The sequence below is a fragment of the Esox lucius genome, chromosome 19 (assembly GCF_011004845.1).
Source record: "Esox lucius isolate fEsoLuc1 chromosome 19, fEsoLuc1.pri, whole genome shotgun sequence".
NCBI classification, from domain to species: domain Eukaryota; kingdom Metazoa; phylum Chordata; class Actinopteri; order Esociformes; family Esocidae; genus Esox; species Esox lucius.
This window is the reverse complement of record NC_047587.1, coordinates 38995619-39016013: the sequence shown is the minus strand read 5'-3', so window position 1 is coordinate 39016013 and position 20395 is coordinate 38995619. Positions and strand designations below refer to the sequence as shown.

General features: G+C 41.4%; 1 protein-coding gene across 1 annotated transcript; it reads left to right on the top strand.

Annotated features, from left to right (window-relative positions):
• Window positions 1-99: 99 nt before the first annotated feature.
• On the top strand, window positions 100-18728 carry cpeb1a (cytoplasmic polyadenylation element binding protein 1a). The gene is made up of 13 exons (XM_010884332.4): window positions 100-106; window positions 352-412; window positions 996-1170; window positions 6028-6237; window positions 7602-7807; window positions 8433-8709; window positions 8833-8946; window positions 9381-9485; window positions 12139-12275; window positions 12908-13106; window positions 13316-13410; window positions 14675-14755; window positions 17385-18728. The coding sequence occupies exons 3-13, from the start codon at window positions 1080-1082 to the stop codon at window positions 17493-17495; spliced, it is 1626 nt and encodes a 541-aa protein (XP_010882634.2). The 5' UTR covers window positions 100-106; window positions 352-412; window positions 996-1079; the 3' UTR covers window positions 17496-18728.
• The last annotated feature ends 1667 nt before the right edge of the window (window positions 18729-20395 follow it).

The window sequence follows — 20395 nt, the reverse complement described above, 5'->3', positions numbered from 1 at the left end:
AATCTATCGTCTTAAAATGTGATTCAAACCTAACATTAACTACAGTCGTGTCCTCCTACCTAACCATACACTCTTTTTTTCAAACAATTTAGAATTTTTGTCTGTGGTATGTGACCCGGTGGCTGTGTAATACAAATTTGTGGCGATCTAATTTAGATACGATGTATGACGTCATGTCTGTTCTCGAAATGACCCCGTGCATGAGTAGCCAACGTGATTTCGCATAAAATAGCTTAATACCTGCGTGGAAATTAAATTGAAGAGGTTTACATGGGGCAATTAAACAGTTGTCATATTTATGAAACTAGGATAACTTTTATTCCATGGTAATAAATTGAAAATGATTTGCAGGTCCGTTCACCCATCTACAGAGGTGCCATGTCACAGTAATAACCCCGCCTGCAGTGAACCGGTAAGTTGACGCACATTTTCCTAATCATGACCCTTGATTTGGGGGTCTAAAAAGTTTTCGAAAAAGTTGTCTAATTAGAATATTGTTTGGTTCGAGTAAAACAACAGATATTTAACACATTTTGGCGGCCTTTCGCGTAATAATATGGCATTTTCTCTGGTAAGTAGCATTTTATATATAGCGCTTGTCTTTTACAATAACCCTCAGTTGTTCAACGACCGAACGAATATACAATTACGGTTTAGCATTTTTAGCCTCGTTTCTTTACGCAACGGCCAAGCTAGGCATTGTAAATATTATTTCAATGAAACAATTTCCACGTGTATATCCCTAACACTTTACCAGGAAGCTTTTAACAGTTTAATAATTTGTTTGTGGACCTATTTTCGAATATAACTGCAGAGTTACTCAAGGATATAGCAATGATTTGACTGACCTGTTTTTGTCTAATAAAGTAACTGGAAAAAATAATTCAAGCCAATGAAGTTGACAAATGACTAGAGTTTATGATAAATTACGTGGGCTACAGTTGGCAAGTGTGTGCATATAAGTATTGTCTGTTATACATTTATAATGCAATTAGAAAGAAGACCTGCGGCTCCATGACCACTGGAAAACCGGCTCTCATGCCTTGTCCACATGCAGCAATGCTGCTATCTTCCGACGAATGAACACAATGTTGGGCAACTCTCTGGACCTCACTGGGGTGTGCACTACACCTAAAAACCATACAGGAAAGAGGGACCAAGAACTGTCAGGTAACTCTTAACAATGCATATAGATTAAGTAATATATTGTCTTGTCAAGAATTAAGTAGATATGTTCACTGTAGATTTTTAAATGTAAGATTATTTACGGAGCAAAGTATGAGGCTATTAGTCAACACCACGAATTCTGTCCGTTGCATACTAACATTGCCCGAGGGGGTTAGGCAAATTGGCTCAGCCTCATCCACCGGGGATGGAAGGGATGTCTGGTGGGGTTGCCTTGTCATGTAGCACTCTAGCGACTACTTATGGTTGGTCGGGTGCCAGCAAGCTTAATTGTGGTTGTTGGCTCGCCCCTACTGGGCAGTTATGCTGTTTTCAGGAGTTGGACATCATGAAATTGGAGGTGGAAAAAAATAGCCACAGATCTCCAGACCTTTTTTTTTCTAATTGGTCATACCAACCTGACCTTCAAAAACCTTTCATCCTTTAATTATTTTCTCAAACGCCAGTGTGAACCATTTTTCTTCATTTATCAAACTTTTTTTTGCGAGTTGTGTGAGCCTCGCTCTCACTCACACCTCCTCCCAACGAGGGAGTTGAGTAACTGTGAATACAGCATCCTGTTTCCATGTGGAACCGGTAGGTAGGCAACTACTTGCCAGTGGAATGGGAAATGAAACTGCAAAAGAGAATAAAATGGCGAATCAGAGATTAAAGTTGAAATCAAAGATCTATTAGACTGGTTATTTGATTATTTCTGGACTCGCGATTATTCAAACAAAGTTCTAATTTAAAACAGAGACCTCCGCAATTGAGTAAAGTTTGACAAGGTATAGCTTCGCTAACTAATAGCAGCTCTTCTACTAAAACAGTTTAATATAGTTTAAAACCAAATGAACAATGTGACATTTGTTTGTGAAGTCACAGTAGCTTACTAAGAAAGGGTATTTGAATTGTTTTTTTGCTTAGTTTGTCGACAAGTTATGCACCAAGATAATGAAACAAACTTGATTATTTATCAGTAGACATTTTAAAGATCCAATATTGTATATTTCACCAAATAGTTGTTCAGTTGATTGTCACCAGAAGCCTATACTCACATGAGGAATGTTTGGAATTGGATACATTTTGACCGCACAATTTCTATAGACTTATTTAATATGGCTGTCAAAATTACAAATACCTTTGTTTAGCAAGTTCATGAAGACATGACAACCTGACATGTATTTTATTGCTTAGTGGCCAAATTTGCAATACGGCAAATTAACATGAAATCATGTTTTTGTTTAACTAATTAGTTATTAATAGAATGGAAAAAGATGGCTATTTGATCCAGTTTTTCAGATTTGAAAGACAATCTAAGCTATTCTGAGTTATGTTCTTATTTACCAGGAATCGCGTGCAGGTAAATACCTGCCCTACCATAGTTGACACACAAAGAAATAAATCTATAACATGTCAGAATAAAATTGGAAGGATTTCCATAGTGAATAGCAAAATGCATTGTTGCCAGTAGTCTAAACAAGTGAGGAACATGTTGAATCAAACAATCAAATGTATTTATAAAGCCCTTTTTACATCAGCAGTTGTCACAGCTATATAAAGGGCTTTTACAAAACACACAGCCTCAGTCACAGCTATTCTAAAGTATGGCAAGGATAGTTTTGATATCATTATAGTTTACTGTTGGCATTACTGCATAGCAATTTAACTGTCTGTGACAAAAGGGGCTTTCTGATGCATTCCGTATCTTTGACAATTTGTGCTGCATTGGTCATCAATTCAGAAAAAGCCCTTCATTCACAATTTTAAAATGAAATATTGTCACCCCTCACTGTTAATTTTGCATTTAGCCTATTAAATACTGTATGAAATGTATCATTATATAATTTATCATTGTCTTGACACAGGAATCATAAGGTAGGGGAAACCAGTCAATGGCCTTAGTCATGTGCAGTTAGTTCAAACTGCAGAGCTTTCAAAAAAGAAAATACTGATAATTACCCATGCAGCAGTCATGCAAAATACTTGACCATCTAATTGTGTTGAACCTGCAACTTGACCTGGTCGTAAATGAACGTTTTTCAATGCCTGATGGTTATAAATTTACTTTGTTTTAACCATACATTTTAAAGATACTTTACACAAGTCTAAAAGGTCAGCACCAACCTCCTATTCTAAACGAAAGGCTTGTATGAATGATTTTCTGAAAGGCTTCAGTACGTTCTGGGGTTACTGATTCAAATGAAATCCGTCTAGATTGGTTCCTTTCACTGAATAAGTCATAAAGACGATCACTAGTCCTTATTGGCCATGTAGAAAACTAGCATGTCCATTCAGAAGGCACTTACAAAGATTAACATTAGTGTGTCAACTATGGTAGGTAGTGCAACGTTCCAATAGTCGGATTTAATATGGGTGTATTTGGGTGTGTACTCTTAAGCTGAATGACTGGTCTACAAATAATTTTCAGTATCATTCCTTTTTTTGAATGGCCTCATTTCAATGTCTAGTTATGGTGTTGAGCAGCATGGACCTGTTGTATTTACTCAAGATGTTAGTGTTAAAGTGAGACAATAAACAATATTTGTAACTTTCCTTGTGCGTAACATCGATGATTTGCAAAAGCTAAACTTTTTACTTTTCTATATTTATTTTTTCCCTCTGGCTGCAAATTCGCTACAGAAAGCAGTGAGCGAGGCTGAATCCATTCGGGAGCAGCCTTAATCAAAATGTACCAAAACAAAAGGACAGGCAAGAGGCCAAGTTAACAACTCTATTAACTTACAGAATTTTTGTATTTTTATACAATTTGCTAATATTTGAATTGCATGCATCGGTCTGCGGGCAGATGGGGCTGTGCATGACTGACCCAAATCTACTGGATCTGATTAATCACTTTTTTATTACAATAAGTACAGGAAGATCTATCAACATTGTTTCTCATTATGCTCCCACAAAGCTCGATCTACAGCTCTTTGGCACCACAATGGCAGTCAGCTGGGTCCTTTTTCGTCAGTAAGCTTGGGGAAAACACTGATGCTGATTCATGCTGCTCTTGTTGCCAATCCCGTCACTGACTCCTGCCAAGACCGAGGCAGATCTTTTATCTCCTTGAAGGGACAACTGTTTAAGGAGTGTGCAAACCGAACAGGATTTGTCACCAATTCAATGTGTTGTCCTCTTGTTAAAAGCTTTTTCATGTAAACAACTAGTCAAGGCTCACATAGAATTGTGATTCTGATCAGCAGTAGTTCCTTTTTGGGGGGGGTGGGGGGGTTGTCATTATCCAATCCAGTCAGCCTTGGGTGAAAGCAGTAGTGGGTAGGTGCATCTTCAAGCCTGTGTTCACCTGATGTGTGGGGGTGTTTGGTAATAAATATGGTTGAAATTAGCGGTTTGGCAGAGTTATTTAATTTTTTTGCAAGGGATTATCATAACTGCTCTGGATGGCTGCCTCCAGAAGTAACATAAAAGTGACACTGCAATTGTTTTACCAAAAATGATTTGATATGAATGTGCGCAAAACATTTGTATTTGATCCTTTTCTTTTGGCCCTACCTTGAGCTGAAACATTAGCCAATGAGATGTCTTGCTTTGGAGCAACCCCTCTGGTGTGGGATCAGTCAGCACACTGGAGTGATCTTGCCTAGATTTAAAAACTAATCAGGTCAGTACTTGAAGAAGGCTGCCTCGATTCAGGTTTAATTGAACAAGGTCCTGTGACGCCTTATAAAGCCATCCAATGTCATTATTTTGATGGTTGTGTGGGAGCTGGGCTGTGTGGTCAGTTGGCTAGTGAATCCAGGTTGCTGTGAAACTGTAAACTGACATAGCTTGCTATTTCTCTCTGCCCAAAACATGTCATTTTATTTTTAGCTGATATTGGCCTACATTAAAGCAGCGTTTAAAATAGGATGACACGGCCAGCTTTCAACATTTTGAGCAATGTTAAAGCCAGCTAGTTGCAATGTTCATACCAGGGTGGGTTTCCCATATAGACAAATGCAAATTGCAGATGTGCCAGTCTGCTGAGTAAATTTACTTCTATTGATACAAAAGATAAATCAGCGAGATTTGTTTCATGATCTTTGTTTTCTACTAACATTGTAAAACGACCATACTTCCTTGTTTTCACCAAGATCAACTCCCCTTTTAAATGGGAGTCTTTAAAATGTAATTGTGTATAATTTATATTTAATTTATATTCACCCAGATTAAAATGTATATTTTGTTTAAGAGGCTTCTGAATAAGCCTCTAGGCTTATTTGTAATTTTTTTCTCTAGCATTGCATGAATGGTAGGGATGGAATCAGACGTGTGTGTGTGTGCCTCTCTCACCTTGCTGAGTCAGACCAGACTAAGGCGTATGGGAGGGGCTGTTTCTGGAGCCAGTCCAGCTGCTCGGAGCTCTGTTAGTGTTGTGACTCCAGTCGGCGTTTGAACACTCGCTCAGACAGGCTCTCTTTCACATCGGCTCACTGCACAGCAGCAGTGCTGACACTGACGGGACAGACGGCACGGCCGGGGCCCACACACACAGACCCAGTCTGCTGAGAGACCGAGGGGACAAGGCTTTCGTCCACCCATCTCTCACGCCGGCCGATGAACGCACGCGCCACCGGATGGCGGCCCCAGGAGCGCGCGCGGGCAGCTGAGCTCAGGTCACATGCTTAGTAGGGCGACGAAGCCGACGGGGAGGCATGGTAGCCTCGGTGGGTGCTGGCCAGGGGTACAGTATGTAGTTAATGATTGGGGGTGTGTCTCTGACTCTGGACTTGAGGATTAGTGTTCATATGCTGTAATTGCTGCTTTTCTCACTTACCACCCTTTTAAAACGGTCTCCTCTACTGTTATTGTTGATCTGTGTTTCTCCCATCTCAATTGGTATGGTTGTCTCTCCAGACTTGTTAGAGATGGACTGTGCTGCGAAAGGCAGTCCGATGGGCTCCCGGATGCTTTTCTCAACCTCCAGAGCCCTGGAGCAGGTCTCTCCCCTCCCAGGCGGCCTGTCTGACCTCACACAGCTGGGCCTGGGGCTACAGTCGCTCAACCTGGATAGCTGGGAGCATCCATCCACCGCCACAGAGCCCCCATCACACACCAGCTCCTCCAGTGAGTACCATAGCCACGCTACACCTGCACAGCCCTCATTCACACAAAACGTGGAGTTCTTTTTCCGGGTTTAAGTCTGTTAGCAGATGTTCTTATCCAGAGTAACTTAGAGTAGTGACATCATTTGTATTTTACGTGTAAATGGAGAAAGGTCTGTAGTTCAAGTGGCAGGCAGCTATGAGCTCATGCTCAGGATTATTCAGACCTATTTCCGTGCACTTGAGAGGAACAGACTCTTCCAGAAGGGGTCAGCCCAGCCCCAGGTTCTGCCTCGTCACGTCTCTAATCCTCTGCTATGACTAAGAGTTTTTTTTTTTCTTCTTCCATCTCTGGCGTGGCACACTGTTTACAGTTTTACTTCTGGCCTGGCGGAGGCTCCACTCATCCAGGGCAGTTTAGGCACCAGAGGAAATGGAATCTCTTAATACTCCTGGGATGTATTCTGTTACCAGTGTTCCTAGGGCCAACCCTCAATCTAAGGATTCGGTAGTTAAATGCCATCAATGGACATTTTAAAAACGTTATTTTCTAAAGGTATATTTTAAAAAGTAATGCTTTGATTGTAAGGGGTTAAAAAAACTGCACTGTTTTTGGTGATTAACAAAATAAGCTATTAATGCTACTATTGTAGCCCTGCTCTTCAATGCCGGCTGGAAATAAATCCCATTTGAATACTAACTGCTTATAAATCTGTCCTAGAATGTAATGAATTGTAACCATTTCTACTGTTCAGATTAATTTATTTTAACAGGCATCATGCTCTTCCTCCGCGCCAGACATTGACTGACACACACACACACACACACACACACACCCTACTTGCATAAGCAAGCCTTGCTTGATCTCTGGAGTAGTTCATCCATTCTCAAGGATAATAAACATTAATGTTAACTTTTACAGCACTCATTTCATCCTACTAATTTAGGATTAAATGTTGCATATTGTAGTGTATTGAGGTTAACATGAAGTCCAGTGTAAGTAGTCGTAGAACAGTTTGTTCCTGGTTTTTAAATAGAGAATGCATTACTCATACTACTCTCTGAATCAAATCCTCAAAGCTTGGTGACGAGTTAGTCATTGTAATTGGTCGTGTAGTACTCTGGTACAAAATACTGTCTTCACCGGGACTGATAATTATCATTATGGGATCTGATGCAATTTCCATTTAGAGTTGGTTCATTTTACGTATTGCCTCATGACTACCCAGTTGGAAGTATAACAGCATCATCAGGATGGATCCGCCAATTAATTAGTATTTTCCCACCCTCTATGGCTAAATAGAAAATAGATTGTACTCTGTAAACCAGCCTTAATCTCTGTGGCAATGGTTACGATGAGCGCTTGTGTATTTTCCATTCATCTAGTGCTCGGCATGCTGGGTAGCCCACTAAGCAAGCCTCCGGGCTTCCATCCCCTAGAGCCTACAGGCAACACAGGGTTCTGTGGGCGGAGCCCCGGCGGGAACACCCGCATTGAGAGGCGTTCCTTTCTCGACTCTCGCTCCAGTAGCCCAGCCGACTCGGAGACCAGCGGCTTCAGCTCTGGATCAGACCACCTTTCTGAGCTGCTGGTGAGTTCTGATTGGTGCAGACTAGGCCTCGGTATTGCCATGTTGCTCGTCAGTTATTTTTATTTTGTTCCTGATTAAGTTCCTGTTATATTTTTTAAATAATGCTTAAAACCCATCCAGACAACTTTTGAACTCTGGAGGAAAATGTGAAAAAACTATTATTTTTGATGCCATTTTTTTTGCTTGTACGTTCCCTTCATTTAAAGTGTACACCAGCAAGAGACTGTTTCTGTAGCCCGTATGTGATGTTTGCTAACTGGAGTGATCATTATGATAATTCTTCAGGTAGGTAGTTTTGTAAAACCCTTCATAAACCAGAAGCCTGTTTTATCGCAAATTCACAAATTATAATGGCTACAAAAGTGTTAGGTAAGCTAGGACAGGTTTCTTTTAAAGATATATTTCTGGAAATGGATAGATTCTTCCGTAGTATAAAGTCTCACTCTTGAGAAGCTACCTTCCGTAGTTTAGAATTGAGCTGTAAGGGTGAGATTTTGCAGACCGATCATAGTCTTGGAACCAACAAAATCAAACTCTATGGACATATCCAAGTCCACAATTGTATGCGAAAGCCGCCCTGTGTGTTGCTCTGCATCGGCCCAAATCTTGTGTATTCCCTTTTCAGTCTTCTCTGCGGATCTCCCCGCCCTTCATGATGCCCCGGGTCCAACAGAGGGACCCCAACAGGCTGGGCATAGCCAGTGGCCCGTCTACCTTGGACTTCCAGGACTCCTCTCCACTCAGCCCTGATCTCCCCACCCTCCCGGGCCAGGGCCGCTGTGGGATTCCCCTGGCCAAGTGCTGGCCCCAAGCTTCGGTGTGGCCCAGCTGGGACCTGCTGGAGGGCCACCAGAGGCCTTTCAGCATCGAGAGAGAGGCTCGCCTGCACCGACAGGCTGCAGGTACCTGCCAACCATTCTTTTATTGGTTGTCCATTGCCTGACATTCATGTTATTTATTGGCTATTTCTGATGTTTTTCATCATATGGCTTATCTGTATTATATGTATTTTTCTTTCTTTCCAGCGGTGAATGACGCCACCTTCACATGGAGTGGCCAGCTGCCTCCAAGGAACTACAAGAATCCAGTGTACTCTTGCAAAGTGTTCCTGGGAGGCGTGCCCTGGGATGTGACCGAAGGTGAGAAGGGATCAGCACTTCAAACCAATAAGAGACATTAGTTCAGTTTAAAATGGTTGTAGATGCGCCATGTATTTCCATTCCTGTCATTGCCTGACAACTCAAACTGAATCATCCCATTGCTCTATCGTTCACCTCTTACGTAAGTCTGAAACTGTTGTTAATATTTCTTGTGGCTGGGTATTGAGTATAACAAAGTAATGAGCACTTGGCCTGTCTGTAACCAATCAGAGCAATACCGAATGACAACCTTTCAAAACCCTGCTTTAGAAACCTGTAGCTCTGGCATAACCCATCAGTTTGTGGAACCAGTCAGATTGTAGAAGTCCTTGGTAGACACCGCTGGACATACTGCAGAGAATAAACATTTGTTTTGATGACTCAGCGTTTGGGTAGCCAGGCAACTCCTGTGACTGACATCTGTTTCTCCACAGCCAGCCTAGTCAACACATTCAGTGTGTACGGCCCTCTGAGTGTTGAATGGCCTGGTAAGGATGGGAAGCACCCGCGCTGCCCGCCAAAAGGTAATATGCCCAAAGGTAACGCTGCTGCGGTAGGACTTTAAATTTTTCTTCATTGGTCTGTCAGAGCACGTGGGCATGTATTCGGGTCTTTTCAATGGCTCACTTTTTCGGTGCAATTATTACCGTAGTATAGTGGAACAGTATTTCAGGGAAAAATGCATGTGCAAATGTTCCAATTTCCTTTTTATTGTAGTCAACGTGTGGGTTAGTTCATCTTTTTGCACACTTTTTGTTTCTAAACACTCAAGCATATGTAAAATATTTTTACTAGTATTGTAAGTAAAATATTGTCATTTCCAACCACATTTCCTGATTAAATACTGTGCATTCAAATGTATGGATAGAAATATGTTGTTCCAATGCACATTAAATGTTGAAAAACATTTTGCTACATAAGGATGGCTGTGTCAAATAATTCTCCTATAATATTTGCAGCAGAACGAGAGGTGAAATGTCACGATGTGCAGTGAAATGTTATTGTCATTGCTTTGCGGTTGCATTTTGTGAACAGCAATCGTTAACAACATTGATTTAGTGGTAGTTCCAAAGCTGAACACAACTGCACCACTCTGGGCACATTTTGGTTTTAAACCAAATTGAAAGAGTTGAGCCAAATAGGAGGAGGATGGATTGTTGCCTCGCTGCAAGGTGAAGTGCTGTCCAAAGACCTTTGAGGCATTTAGTTGGATCTGAGCAGAGAAATCTTCCTCGCTACTTCAGCACTAATCCTACTGCTGCCGTCAGCAGTTTCATCATCAGTGAAGACCAGACCCTTCCAGTGGAAGCCATATATGCCCAAACTTTAACACTCACTCCACCATATGTTACAGTTTTATTTATTATTTTTAATTAATTTTAATGCCCTCAATCTGCTTCATGTTAAGCATTCTAATTTTTACACCATTTTCCCCCCCCCCAAACTCTGCAGGCCCCTCTGCTATATTTTGGGGCCATCCTGTTTTTAAGTCTAACTAGTTTTTTTTGTACCTACAGTAGAGGTCCAGCCTCTGCTGCTGAATGGTAGTGGCTATAGTTTGTGTACTAAACAGTTGATGTTTTGGCTATGTCTCTGACATTTTTATTCTGATTAAGTCCTTAAGTATGAATGCTGTAGCAGGAAGCAGGAAGTGCCACTGTGTATCCGAACACCTCCATATAGAACATCTACACTGTCATTTTGTTGTTAGTGCTGCAGTTTCATGCATTTACACTTGTTCCCTACTTACTACTACATTTTAAATGGATGTATTTATTGTGAACTGAAACTACTGTATGTAAAATACTGTCATGACCCGGCTCACAGGCCATGAGAAAAATAAGAGACCGCAAGTCAGTTTTAAAAGAAATGACTACATTTATGCCAAACTCAAATTGCTCCCAACCTCCAGGATGGGAAGCCTTTTATCTTCCTGGCAAGGAGTCCAAACAACCAAACAAAATAGACATTAGGATTTGTTAAGGATAGGCTAAGACTTTGCTGGCTACGAGCTTCTGTAGCTATATTATAACTGTTTACGGTTATATTGTGATGGATGAACTGCACCGACAAGGACCATTTCGGAGTCATTGTTTTCATTGTAGGTACTATATAGCTATTAGCTAGCCATCTACAGTTATCTCTTTTCTAATTTAACGTGTTGAATGTAGTGTTGTGTTGCTGTTATACCTGTTGTTGGTTGGGATGTTAATAGGTACTGTAGGGAACTAGTTTTGAGAACCGTGGAGCTTCGACTAATTTGTTTGACAAGCAGGAAGTAAACAGACACTACGTCTTTACACAGGTATAACATGCAACACCGCTGTTTAAATAGCTTAGTGAATAAAGACAGTCTGTCACAGGACACCGCAAATCGAATCCAGCCAGGGCAACAACATTCATTCCTTCTAATTGCAGGCCGGCTGAACTAGGCTTGTCTGGTTTCTTGTTTCTTGCAATATATTCAACCTATAACTGTGCTAGTAAATTGCTTAGTAGTAAATTATATTAGAAATGTGCACACGTGGCTCTGCTCTGTGCACTCATGGGGTTGAGAGACTGCTCATTTGGTACTGTAAATAGAATTCCACACTATAGCTCTGCAGACACAATCACAGACAGATTCTTGCAGTTAAATTTTTGTTTTGTTTTTGCTATCGAAAATGGGTTGCTATTATGGTAATAAACATCTCTATATAGCTCAGGCTCCTAATTGTCACACCTCTCCATTTAATGGAGTTTATCAAAAAATATATCAAACGGTTTCCAAAGTGTTCTGAGGATGGTTGTATCTAGCAAGCAGTTTCCCTGCTTTGCATCTTTGCCAATAGTTGTTGGTCTTTTTGTTTTTGTCGTGTTGATGCAACACATGAGTTAGGAAACTGCTTGTGTGGCAAAAAAAGGTTCTTCAGAAAACCACCTGCATGGCCTATTTTGTCCAGGCTGCTGTGTCTGGTGCACATCTACAGCAAGTGTTCAAATCCAGCCCACTGATAGTTTAAAAAAACTCCTCTTTACTTTCTTGTTCAAATAGCGTTACAATTCCTGGTGGGAAAAAACCCTGGACATCGTCATCTTAGGAGGAACATGTTTTCACTAACCGAGAATAAAGTCCATTATCACCACAAATTACATTGCTGTGTACTGGGGTTATTAATCGTAACGTGCTTCACCTGACTCTGGTCTTCGCAGGCTATGTGTACCTGGTGTTTGAGAATGAACGGTCTGTACACGGGCTGCTACAGGCTTGCACCCAGGACCAGCTCCGGCAGGAAGACTACAGGGAGTACTACTACAAGATGTCCAGCCGTAGGATGCGCTCCAAGGATGTAAGGATGTAAAATCCCTCTATTCCTAGATTCCATTTCTGTCCATAGCCTACCTGCACTCCCATCTACAGGAATCGGCCTTGAATGCACAACGTATTTAAGAAAGGTCAAGTCCAGGCACCCCAGTACATTCTGAACCAAAGAAATGGGCCTTGAATTATTAAATAACATTGACCTAAAATGTTTTGGGTAAACATGGTAGAGGGAAAGAATATCATCTGAATGCGATTGCGGTTCAGGCGAATGTCAAGTCAGCTGTCAGTTTGTTTTAATAAATGCCATTGAGGACAAGACGGACACACGGCTGTCAAACCAAATGTTGTCACAATGCTGAGCCATTTCTTTGATGGGAACAGGTCCCAATAAGCAGCCTGTTTCATTACAACACAGCTTATCAATGTTGCTGAAATATTACATGCTTCATTAACTGCAGGCAATGTTCGGTTAGTTTTTTATGGTTCTTTGGGTCAATTGGTTTAGTTTGGACTGCTCCCCAGCCATATCATAATCTAATTCAGTATTCTGCTTCAAAGGGGTTAGAATTATTATTATTATTGTGTTATTATAATCATTGGCTCATACTAAAATGGAACTGGAATGGAACTCTTTTCCTTGCTTGTTGGTGTCCCCAGGTGCAGGTAATCCCGTGGATGCTGGCCGACAGTAACTTTGTGCGCTGCCCGTCCCAGCGGCTGGTCCCAAGTAAGACGGTGTTTGTAGGCGCGCTGCACGGCATGCTAAACGCAGAGGCCCTGGCCTTCATCATGAACAACCTCTTTGAGGGGGTCATGTACTCTGGTATCGACACAGACAAGCACAAGTACCCCATAGGTAGGTGGACTGATGCTGGTTTGCCCGGTCCCCTGGCACTGTTCTCAATCATTGACCACTGGACTTTTTGCTGTTTATTAACAGAACATATAAAAAGGAAATGGTGCCTGCCTTTGTAATGCACGTAATGATTCTGTTCTGTGCTCCCTGACCGATGTGTAGTTGTTACTTGTATAAAGGGGATGTTAACACATCTGTTCCCCCTGCAGGGTCAGGACGTGTGACCTTCAACAACCAGAGGAGCTACCTCAAGGCTGTGAGCGCCGCCTTTGTGGAGATTAAGACTACAAAATTCACCAAGAAGGTAAGGAGCGCTTTGGTCGGTGCTCACCACCACTGGGCCATGAGAGATTGTTTGAGGCAAGTTGTCACTTTAGATATATGCAGTAGCTAGTCTGTTAACCCTTTGACGCATACAATCACACCGGTCAGGCTAGTGCGTTCCCTGAAGTGTACGGTCACACTGCTGGGATCAGGCTAGTGCGTTCCCTGAAGTGTACGGTCACACTGCTGGGATCAGGCTAGTGCGTTCCCTGAAGTGTACGGTCACACTGCTGGGATCAGGCTAGTGCGTTCCCTGAAGTGTACGGTCACACTGCTGGGATTAAACCGTATTGTTAGAACATCTAGATACAAGTAACGCAATAATCACTCTTTAGACCACTTTTATTTACAAAAACGTTGCTCTGTGTTTAACTTGATTTCCTCAATGTCAAATGTTAAGTGCATAGTGTAGATTTACAAACAGTTACAGAGGTATCAAGTGTTCATATTGGGACATGAAGGTTTACTTATGCACCAACACGCAGCCAACATCAGCAGTCATATTTTGCTAAAATGAACGTAATACGTCTGACTCAAACAAATGATGTTAGTGACTAGAACAACTTGCCATGTCCTGGGAGAGCTGACAACTGGTCAAAATCATTGTGTAAATTCTTTCTAGAATTTATGTTACCCAAAGTTAGCTAATGTTTTTGGGCGCTGCCATTTTTATTCAAATCAACCAAAGATAAAGGTGATGAGTCACTCTGGGACTGGATGGTCATTTACATTAGCTAGTCTTCTGGACAGATTAGCAAATCTTTGGTCAGACATCCCTTATGACTCCCAGAATCCAGTGCAATGTAAATAAACATGGCTGTGCATAGAAGTCATTAGCTATAAAATCTCAACCTTCAAAAAAATGTCAACTATCATATTTCACCATTAGTAAATATGCAAGAATCAGAAATGATAATTTGTCAAACTTTTGGGAGCCTCTTGTTAATCATTTATCTGCTATCTATGAGACAATAGGTGGTATGTTTTAATGATACAAGTTAAGTGAAGTAAGTACCTTTTGTGCTCAGGAAAAGCACACCATTTTTTACGGTTGGTCAGTAATTATTCAGTATAATTCTTAACAGTTATGGCAAGTAGTAGTTTGCTAATATAGTTTTAATCAGTCAATTAGAATCTGAGCGAGTACTGCAAAATAACTCACGCTGGGGGGCCGTTAAGTGATATTTGAAACTTGTGTGCGATAAGGTTAACCGGGCCATAAAATGATATACATTTTCTCTCAGGTTCAGATTGATCCCTACCTGGAGGACTCCACGTGCCAATTGTGTAACCGCCAGCCAGGGCCCTTCTTCTGCAGAGACCCGGTGAGAACAGCCCATTCAGCAGTGGCAACAGTATGTGTAGTAGTTTATTAGTACAGCGGCAGGGTCCGCCCCAGACCAGAGCTTGTGAGTGGTGAGTAGTGAAGTGTGAGTAGTGACGCCAGAATTCATACTTATTTTTTTGGGTAGTTGATGAATCTAAGGTGTACTGTTTGTAGTTAGCTGCATCACCACAACAGTTTAATCCTTCTTGTGGGTTAGCCCAGATATCCCATGGAGTGAGGCACAATTGGCTAGCAAGAAAATCCTTGAATATGAGGTTGAAGTGATGCAGCATGGCATTAATCCTGAATTGGGTACCATGAAATGAGGGGGGGGAAATAAATGCTAGGCTTAATTATGTTATTATTATTAATGGACCTCGTTAGCAGGCACTAGAAGACATCTGAGTTGACATTGAGTGCTTTGTGTTGGGGGAATGACCAGAAATGAAGAAAAATCTGCATACTCAAATTGAACCTTTTATTAATACAGCAATTGCAGTAAACATTGATTAGTCTTTTATGCAAAACACTGTTGAATGAAGTCTGGACCCTGGCTGAATGGAGTTACAATAGGGGACCACCAGCCCCCTTCCCCAGGACACTAAATGACCATTTTAAATGATTCAGTATGGGACACATACATTGGGGAGAACAAGTATTTGATACACTGCCGATTTTTGCAGGTTTTCCCACTTACAAAGCATGTAGAAGTCATGCTTTGTTATCATAGGTGTACTCTTCAACTGTGAGGGATGGAATCTAAAACAAAAATCCAGAAAATCACATGATTTTTAAGTAATTAGCATTTTATTGCATGACATAAGTATTTGATCACCTACCAACCAGTAAGAATTCCAGCTCTTTTTCTTTAAGAAGCCCTCCTGTTCTCCACTCAAAATCGGCAGTGTGTTAAATACTTGTTCTCCCCACTGTATCTATAGAACAAAGAACCGATACTATAGATGTCTTTAACAGAGTGCCCTATGATGTGTTAATGACCTTTACAGATATGAGCCATAAAGGCTAAATTTCCTCCCACAGTTTCCTCTCCCACATTTGCATAGGTGTTTTCCTTTTGTCAGGGAAGGGGCAAAATTTACATTTGAACATGAAAGACTGCTATTAACCACTTTTAAAACAGACGTGCTCAAAAGTGATTTAAAACTATTTTATCATGTATACTTGCATGCCTTTGGTATGTCGTAGAATAAAGCAAAGAAGCTGTAAAAAGATTAATTATTGCTTATTCTACAAAGATATTCAAATGGCTTGGACACATTTGTTGGTACCCCTATGAAATATCTATAATCCAATGATTTATTTTTTCTAACTAATTTGCTTCTTTAATTAGTATCACACATCTCCAATCTTGTAATCAGTCATTTAGCCAATTCAAGAAGTAGAAAAGTAGTCACTGTGCTGTTTGGTATCATTGTGTGTGCCACACTGAACATGGACCAGAGAAAACAAAGGAGTGTTGTCTGGGGAGATCAGATAGAAAGGAATAGACAAGCATGGTAAAGGCTACCAGACCATCTCCAAGCAGCTTGATGTTCCTGTGACAACAGTTTAAGGTCCATGGAACTGTAGCCAACCTCCCTGGGCGTGGCCGCAAGAGGAGAATCAACCCCAGATTGAACAGAAGGATAGTGCAAATGGCAGAAAAAGATCCAAGGATAACTGCCAAAGAGATAAAAGCTGAACTCCAAGGGGACGATAGGTACGTTTCTGATAGCCCCATCTGTCACTTTTCGTGCGAAAGTGGGCTCCATGGAAGAAGCCACAATCCTTCTGGGAGAATGTCCTCTGGACAGATGAGCCGAAAGTCACATCAGCTCTATGTTCACAGACTAAGAAATGAAGCTTTCAAAGAAAAGAACACCATACCTACAGTGAAACATGGAGAAGGCTCTCCATGTTTCACTGTTTTGGAGCTGCTTTGCTGCATCTGGCACAGGGTGCCTTGAATCTGGGCAGGGCACAGTGAAATCTCAAGACATTCTGAAACCTACTGCCGGTGTCAAAGCTCTGTCTCCGTGGCAGGTCATGGGTCCTCCAACAGGATAATGATCCAAACAACTTAAAGCACCCAAGAATGGATAAGAACAAAACATTGGACTGTTCTGAAGTGGCCTTATCTGAATCCTGGGGAACATCTATGGAAAGCACTGAAACTTGCAGTCTGGAGAAGGCACCCATCACTGAGACCGCTGGAGCAGTTTGCTCAGGAGGAGTGGGCCAAACACCTGTTAGAAGTATCATGAGAGCTACAGAAAACATTTGATCGCAGTGATTGCCTCTAAAGGTTGTGCAACAAAATATTAGGTTAAGGGTCCCATAATTTTTGTCCATGCCATTTTTCTTTTATTTACAATATTATGTTCAATAGAAAATCAAAAGCAGTCTCATTTATATGGAATAAACAATTGTGGATGCCAATTTGATCTGGAACAACTTATTTAACAAATGTGTGCATTCTTCATTTTTTGTAGAGGGTTTCCAACACATTTTTGCACATCTAATGTTTTTGTTCCAAAGCAATAGAGATCACTTTTGTTTCTGATCCCTGAACCAGCGTCAACCGCTGGTTCAAAACAAAATGGACTGAATGTAACTTCTCTTTCCAGGCCTGCTTCAAGTACTACTGCCGCTCCTGCTGGCACTGGCAGCACACGATGGATGTGCTCCGCAGCCACAGGCCCCTCATGAGGAACCAGAAAAGCCTGGACTGCAGCTAAGCTGCCTGGCAAACACTCCAGGGGTCTCCAGAAGCCCTCCACATGAGCCCTGAGGCGTCATGCAGGATGGGGTGACCCCACAGGATCCCCAGAGCTTGTTGTCCCCCCTCAACTGGGCCTGGGTACATTAGGAATAATCACTATTGCACTGCTCTTTTTGCTGTTTACTTGTTTTCACTAATGGCACTTGAAGGGTTTGGGAGTCCTTGAGATGACTTCTGTAAATCAGGGCAGGGCATTGAGGCCTCCATAGGAATGTATAGTCCTCACCCTTGATTTTTAGAGCTTTTTTTAATCATATTTTTGTGATGTTGTTTTGGGTGTGTGGTACCCACACTTTATATATTTGAGGTCCCATTGTCCTTCAGCGCAAATGCCAGACTGTGCCTTTTGATTAATTTCATCCATCCCATGTCACCTACCCTCCTTTTGAGGAAACAATTTTTTTTTTCTTTATCAAATGTGAGTTTGGCATTAAGTCATCCAGTAGCATACCTTGACATTTTTATGCAGGTTTTTTACCCATTTTTACACACGGTTTTAAGTCCTAACATGGTAACTTAATAGAATATCTACTTGACTGCTTTTTAATTTTTTCGCCCCAATTTATCCCTCACAACAGTTGTATGGGGCTGTAGGTTTATATAACTTTTTTTCCTCTTTTCTACAAATGAGGTGGTCAAAGCTTTGTTCTGCCTAGCTGTGACAGCGCTCCAGCATTTTCTTGCCATCCGTTCCTGGATTCACAGCCAGGTTACCACTTACAATCTGATTCAATGGTAAATCACACTGAACAAACCCTGACCTTGAGACTGTCTGTTGTACATAGTTTTAAAAAAGATATACTGTTGCACTTTTTTTTTTATTTGCACTTGAATAGGGTTGACTTTTTTGTTTTTAATCACCTGTTTTTTGTTTTGTCTGTACTTCAGCAGGACAAGTGTTGTCATTGGGAGTGTTTCTCTTAAATGCCTGGTCCCTGTTGAATGTAGAAGTAACTTTGCTAGTATGTTGCGACCAAACCTGGCATATCTCCTCTTACCCTGTTCCTGCCCCTTTTGTCATCTAAGGCTCTGTTCCAAAGATCTATTGTCGCCCTTTTCCTTTCGTCATGTTTTTTGAGCTGCTTTTTAGGGTTTGAAAGTCTCTACCTCATTGGTCTGCTGATGTTACTGGAGTTACATACAGATATGGAGGGTGTTCTGATTGCACAATAAAGGTGTTCAAGCATTATCATTGGTTCCTTTTTATTTGCAAAAAAAAAATCCAGCTACAAACATGACCTTGTTTAATTAACACTACAAAGGCAGGGTAATTATGACACTTGATTTATGTTTGTGTTCCTCATTCAGACCATGACATGAATGATACTGACTTGGTCTGGTCAGGTGTTACAGGTGAGGCAGAAATGAAGGACTGGTATAAAGGAGGGTCTCAGACAAGCAGGGAAAGCATCAGTCTGCGGTGGTTGTGGGCTAATGTTGCGGGAGCATCCCATTCTGTGCTTACAGGCCCTCAATGGGTTTCTCCACGTCTGTATGTTTTAAAATGGCTAGAATCCATCGACTTCAGCTAGCATGTCCCAGCTACTGTTATATGCTTCCATGCGCCTAGCGTAGGAAGATTGAGACTTTTGAGATTGGCTAGAGAACCCTAGGCTACATTCTGTTCAAGTTTACTTGGAAGGTTTGCTCAAAGTAGCCAGCATGTGTGTTCATTCTAAGATTTCAGATTGGACTTTGAGAAAAGCTGCTGGACTCCATCTCAGCCCTTTCTGTTTTGGTTTTCAAGCTGTCCACATTTCAGTCCAGTTTGGCCTCCCAATAGTGTCTGTTCAGTTAGGCTTCATCTTAGTCTGGGTGCAGTTTGGGCAACCGTGAGCTTTCACAACTGTTAAAGTGTGTGACTGGTTTAGCATATGAATGCATCCATAGCGCACAGGAGATAATTTACCCTGGATCTAGTAACTTTTTCTAGAAAGTATTTCTGACTGAAATTGTGTAATCCACTTATGTTGGTGAATACCAAAAACAGCAAAATGATGGTTTGTTGACAGGAAAATAGGGCTCCTCCCTGCCAAATATGTGGTGAGTTCCACCTGCTCTGCACAGCTCCTTTTGAACCCCTATTCTCTAGGTCCTAGGATCTTCTAGCAAAATGGTCCTGATTGCTTTCAGTGTCACTCTGTACAAATCAATCTTAGGGTTTAGAAATAATTAGTCATTGTGAAGTGGACCTAAATGTATGTGGTCAAGTAAGGATGTGAATACAGGGAGGCAGCGATTTCAGGCTAGTTCAAGCGCTTGGTACACTTAAAGTGCTATAAAATTGTGCAAAGTTGTGATCCCCATTGTCGTACCTCCCTGCTTCAGGTTCATATTCAGTTTTTGTTAATGGCAAGTCTTCCAGGTCCTTATACAGCAAAGCATCCCCCACATTCACAACACCACCACCACCATTGTCCTTTCTTATCAGTTCAGAAATGACAATGTCACCTGTGTCTTTCAAAGAAGCTCAAATTCTTCAAGGTGTGTTTTGGCAAAGTTTTTTTTTTTTTAACAACATGGGTCCCACTCTATTACTAAGGAGAAAATATCTTCACAACACAGTCCTTCAAAAGTATGTATTTTGAATGGGTGCCATAACATTGGCACAGGAGATCTAAGGCATGGACAGTGTCACTCATGCTTAATGAGCTAGTTCTAAAGTTTAGCATTATGTAGAGCAGTTGCATTTTTAAGTTGTCTTGTATGAACCTCACGAATAGCAGAACTTGGTCAGAATTAAATTCTAGGCCTGTTCCAGTGCAGCTAACAGACCTTTTAAGGGAAAATATCATCCCCTTCTAATGGCCAAGCTCCTCCAAAAGAACTGTTCTCACTTTGTCATACTGGATTTCC

Coding starts and splice junctions, on each gene's coding strand:
- cpeb1a (XM_010884332.4), top strand. CDS start 1,080: ATGAACACAATGTTGGGCAACTCTCTGGACCTCACTGGGGTGTGCACT. Junction 9,486..12,138: donor AAAAGGTAATATGCCCAAAG/GTAACGCTGCTG, acceptor TGGTCTTCGCAG/GCTATGTGTACCTGGTGTTT. Junction 13,107..13,315: donor CAAGCACAAGTACCCCATAG/GTAGGTGGACTG, acceptor TTCCCCCTGCAG/GGTCAGGACGTGTGACCTTC.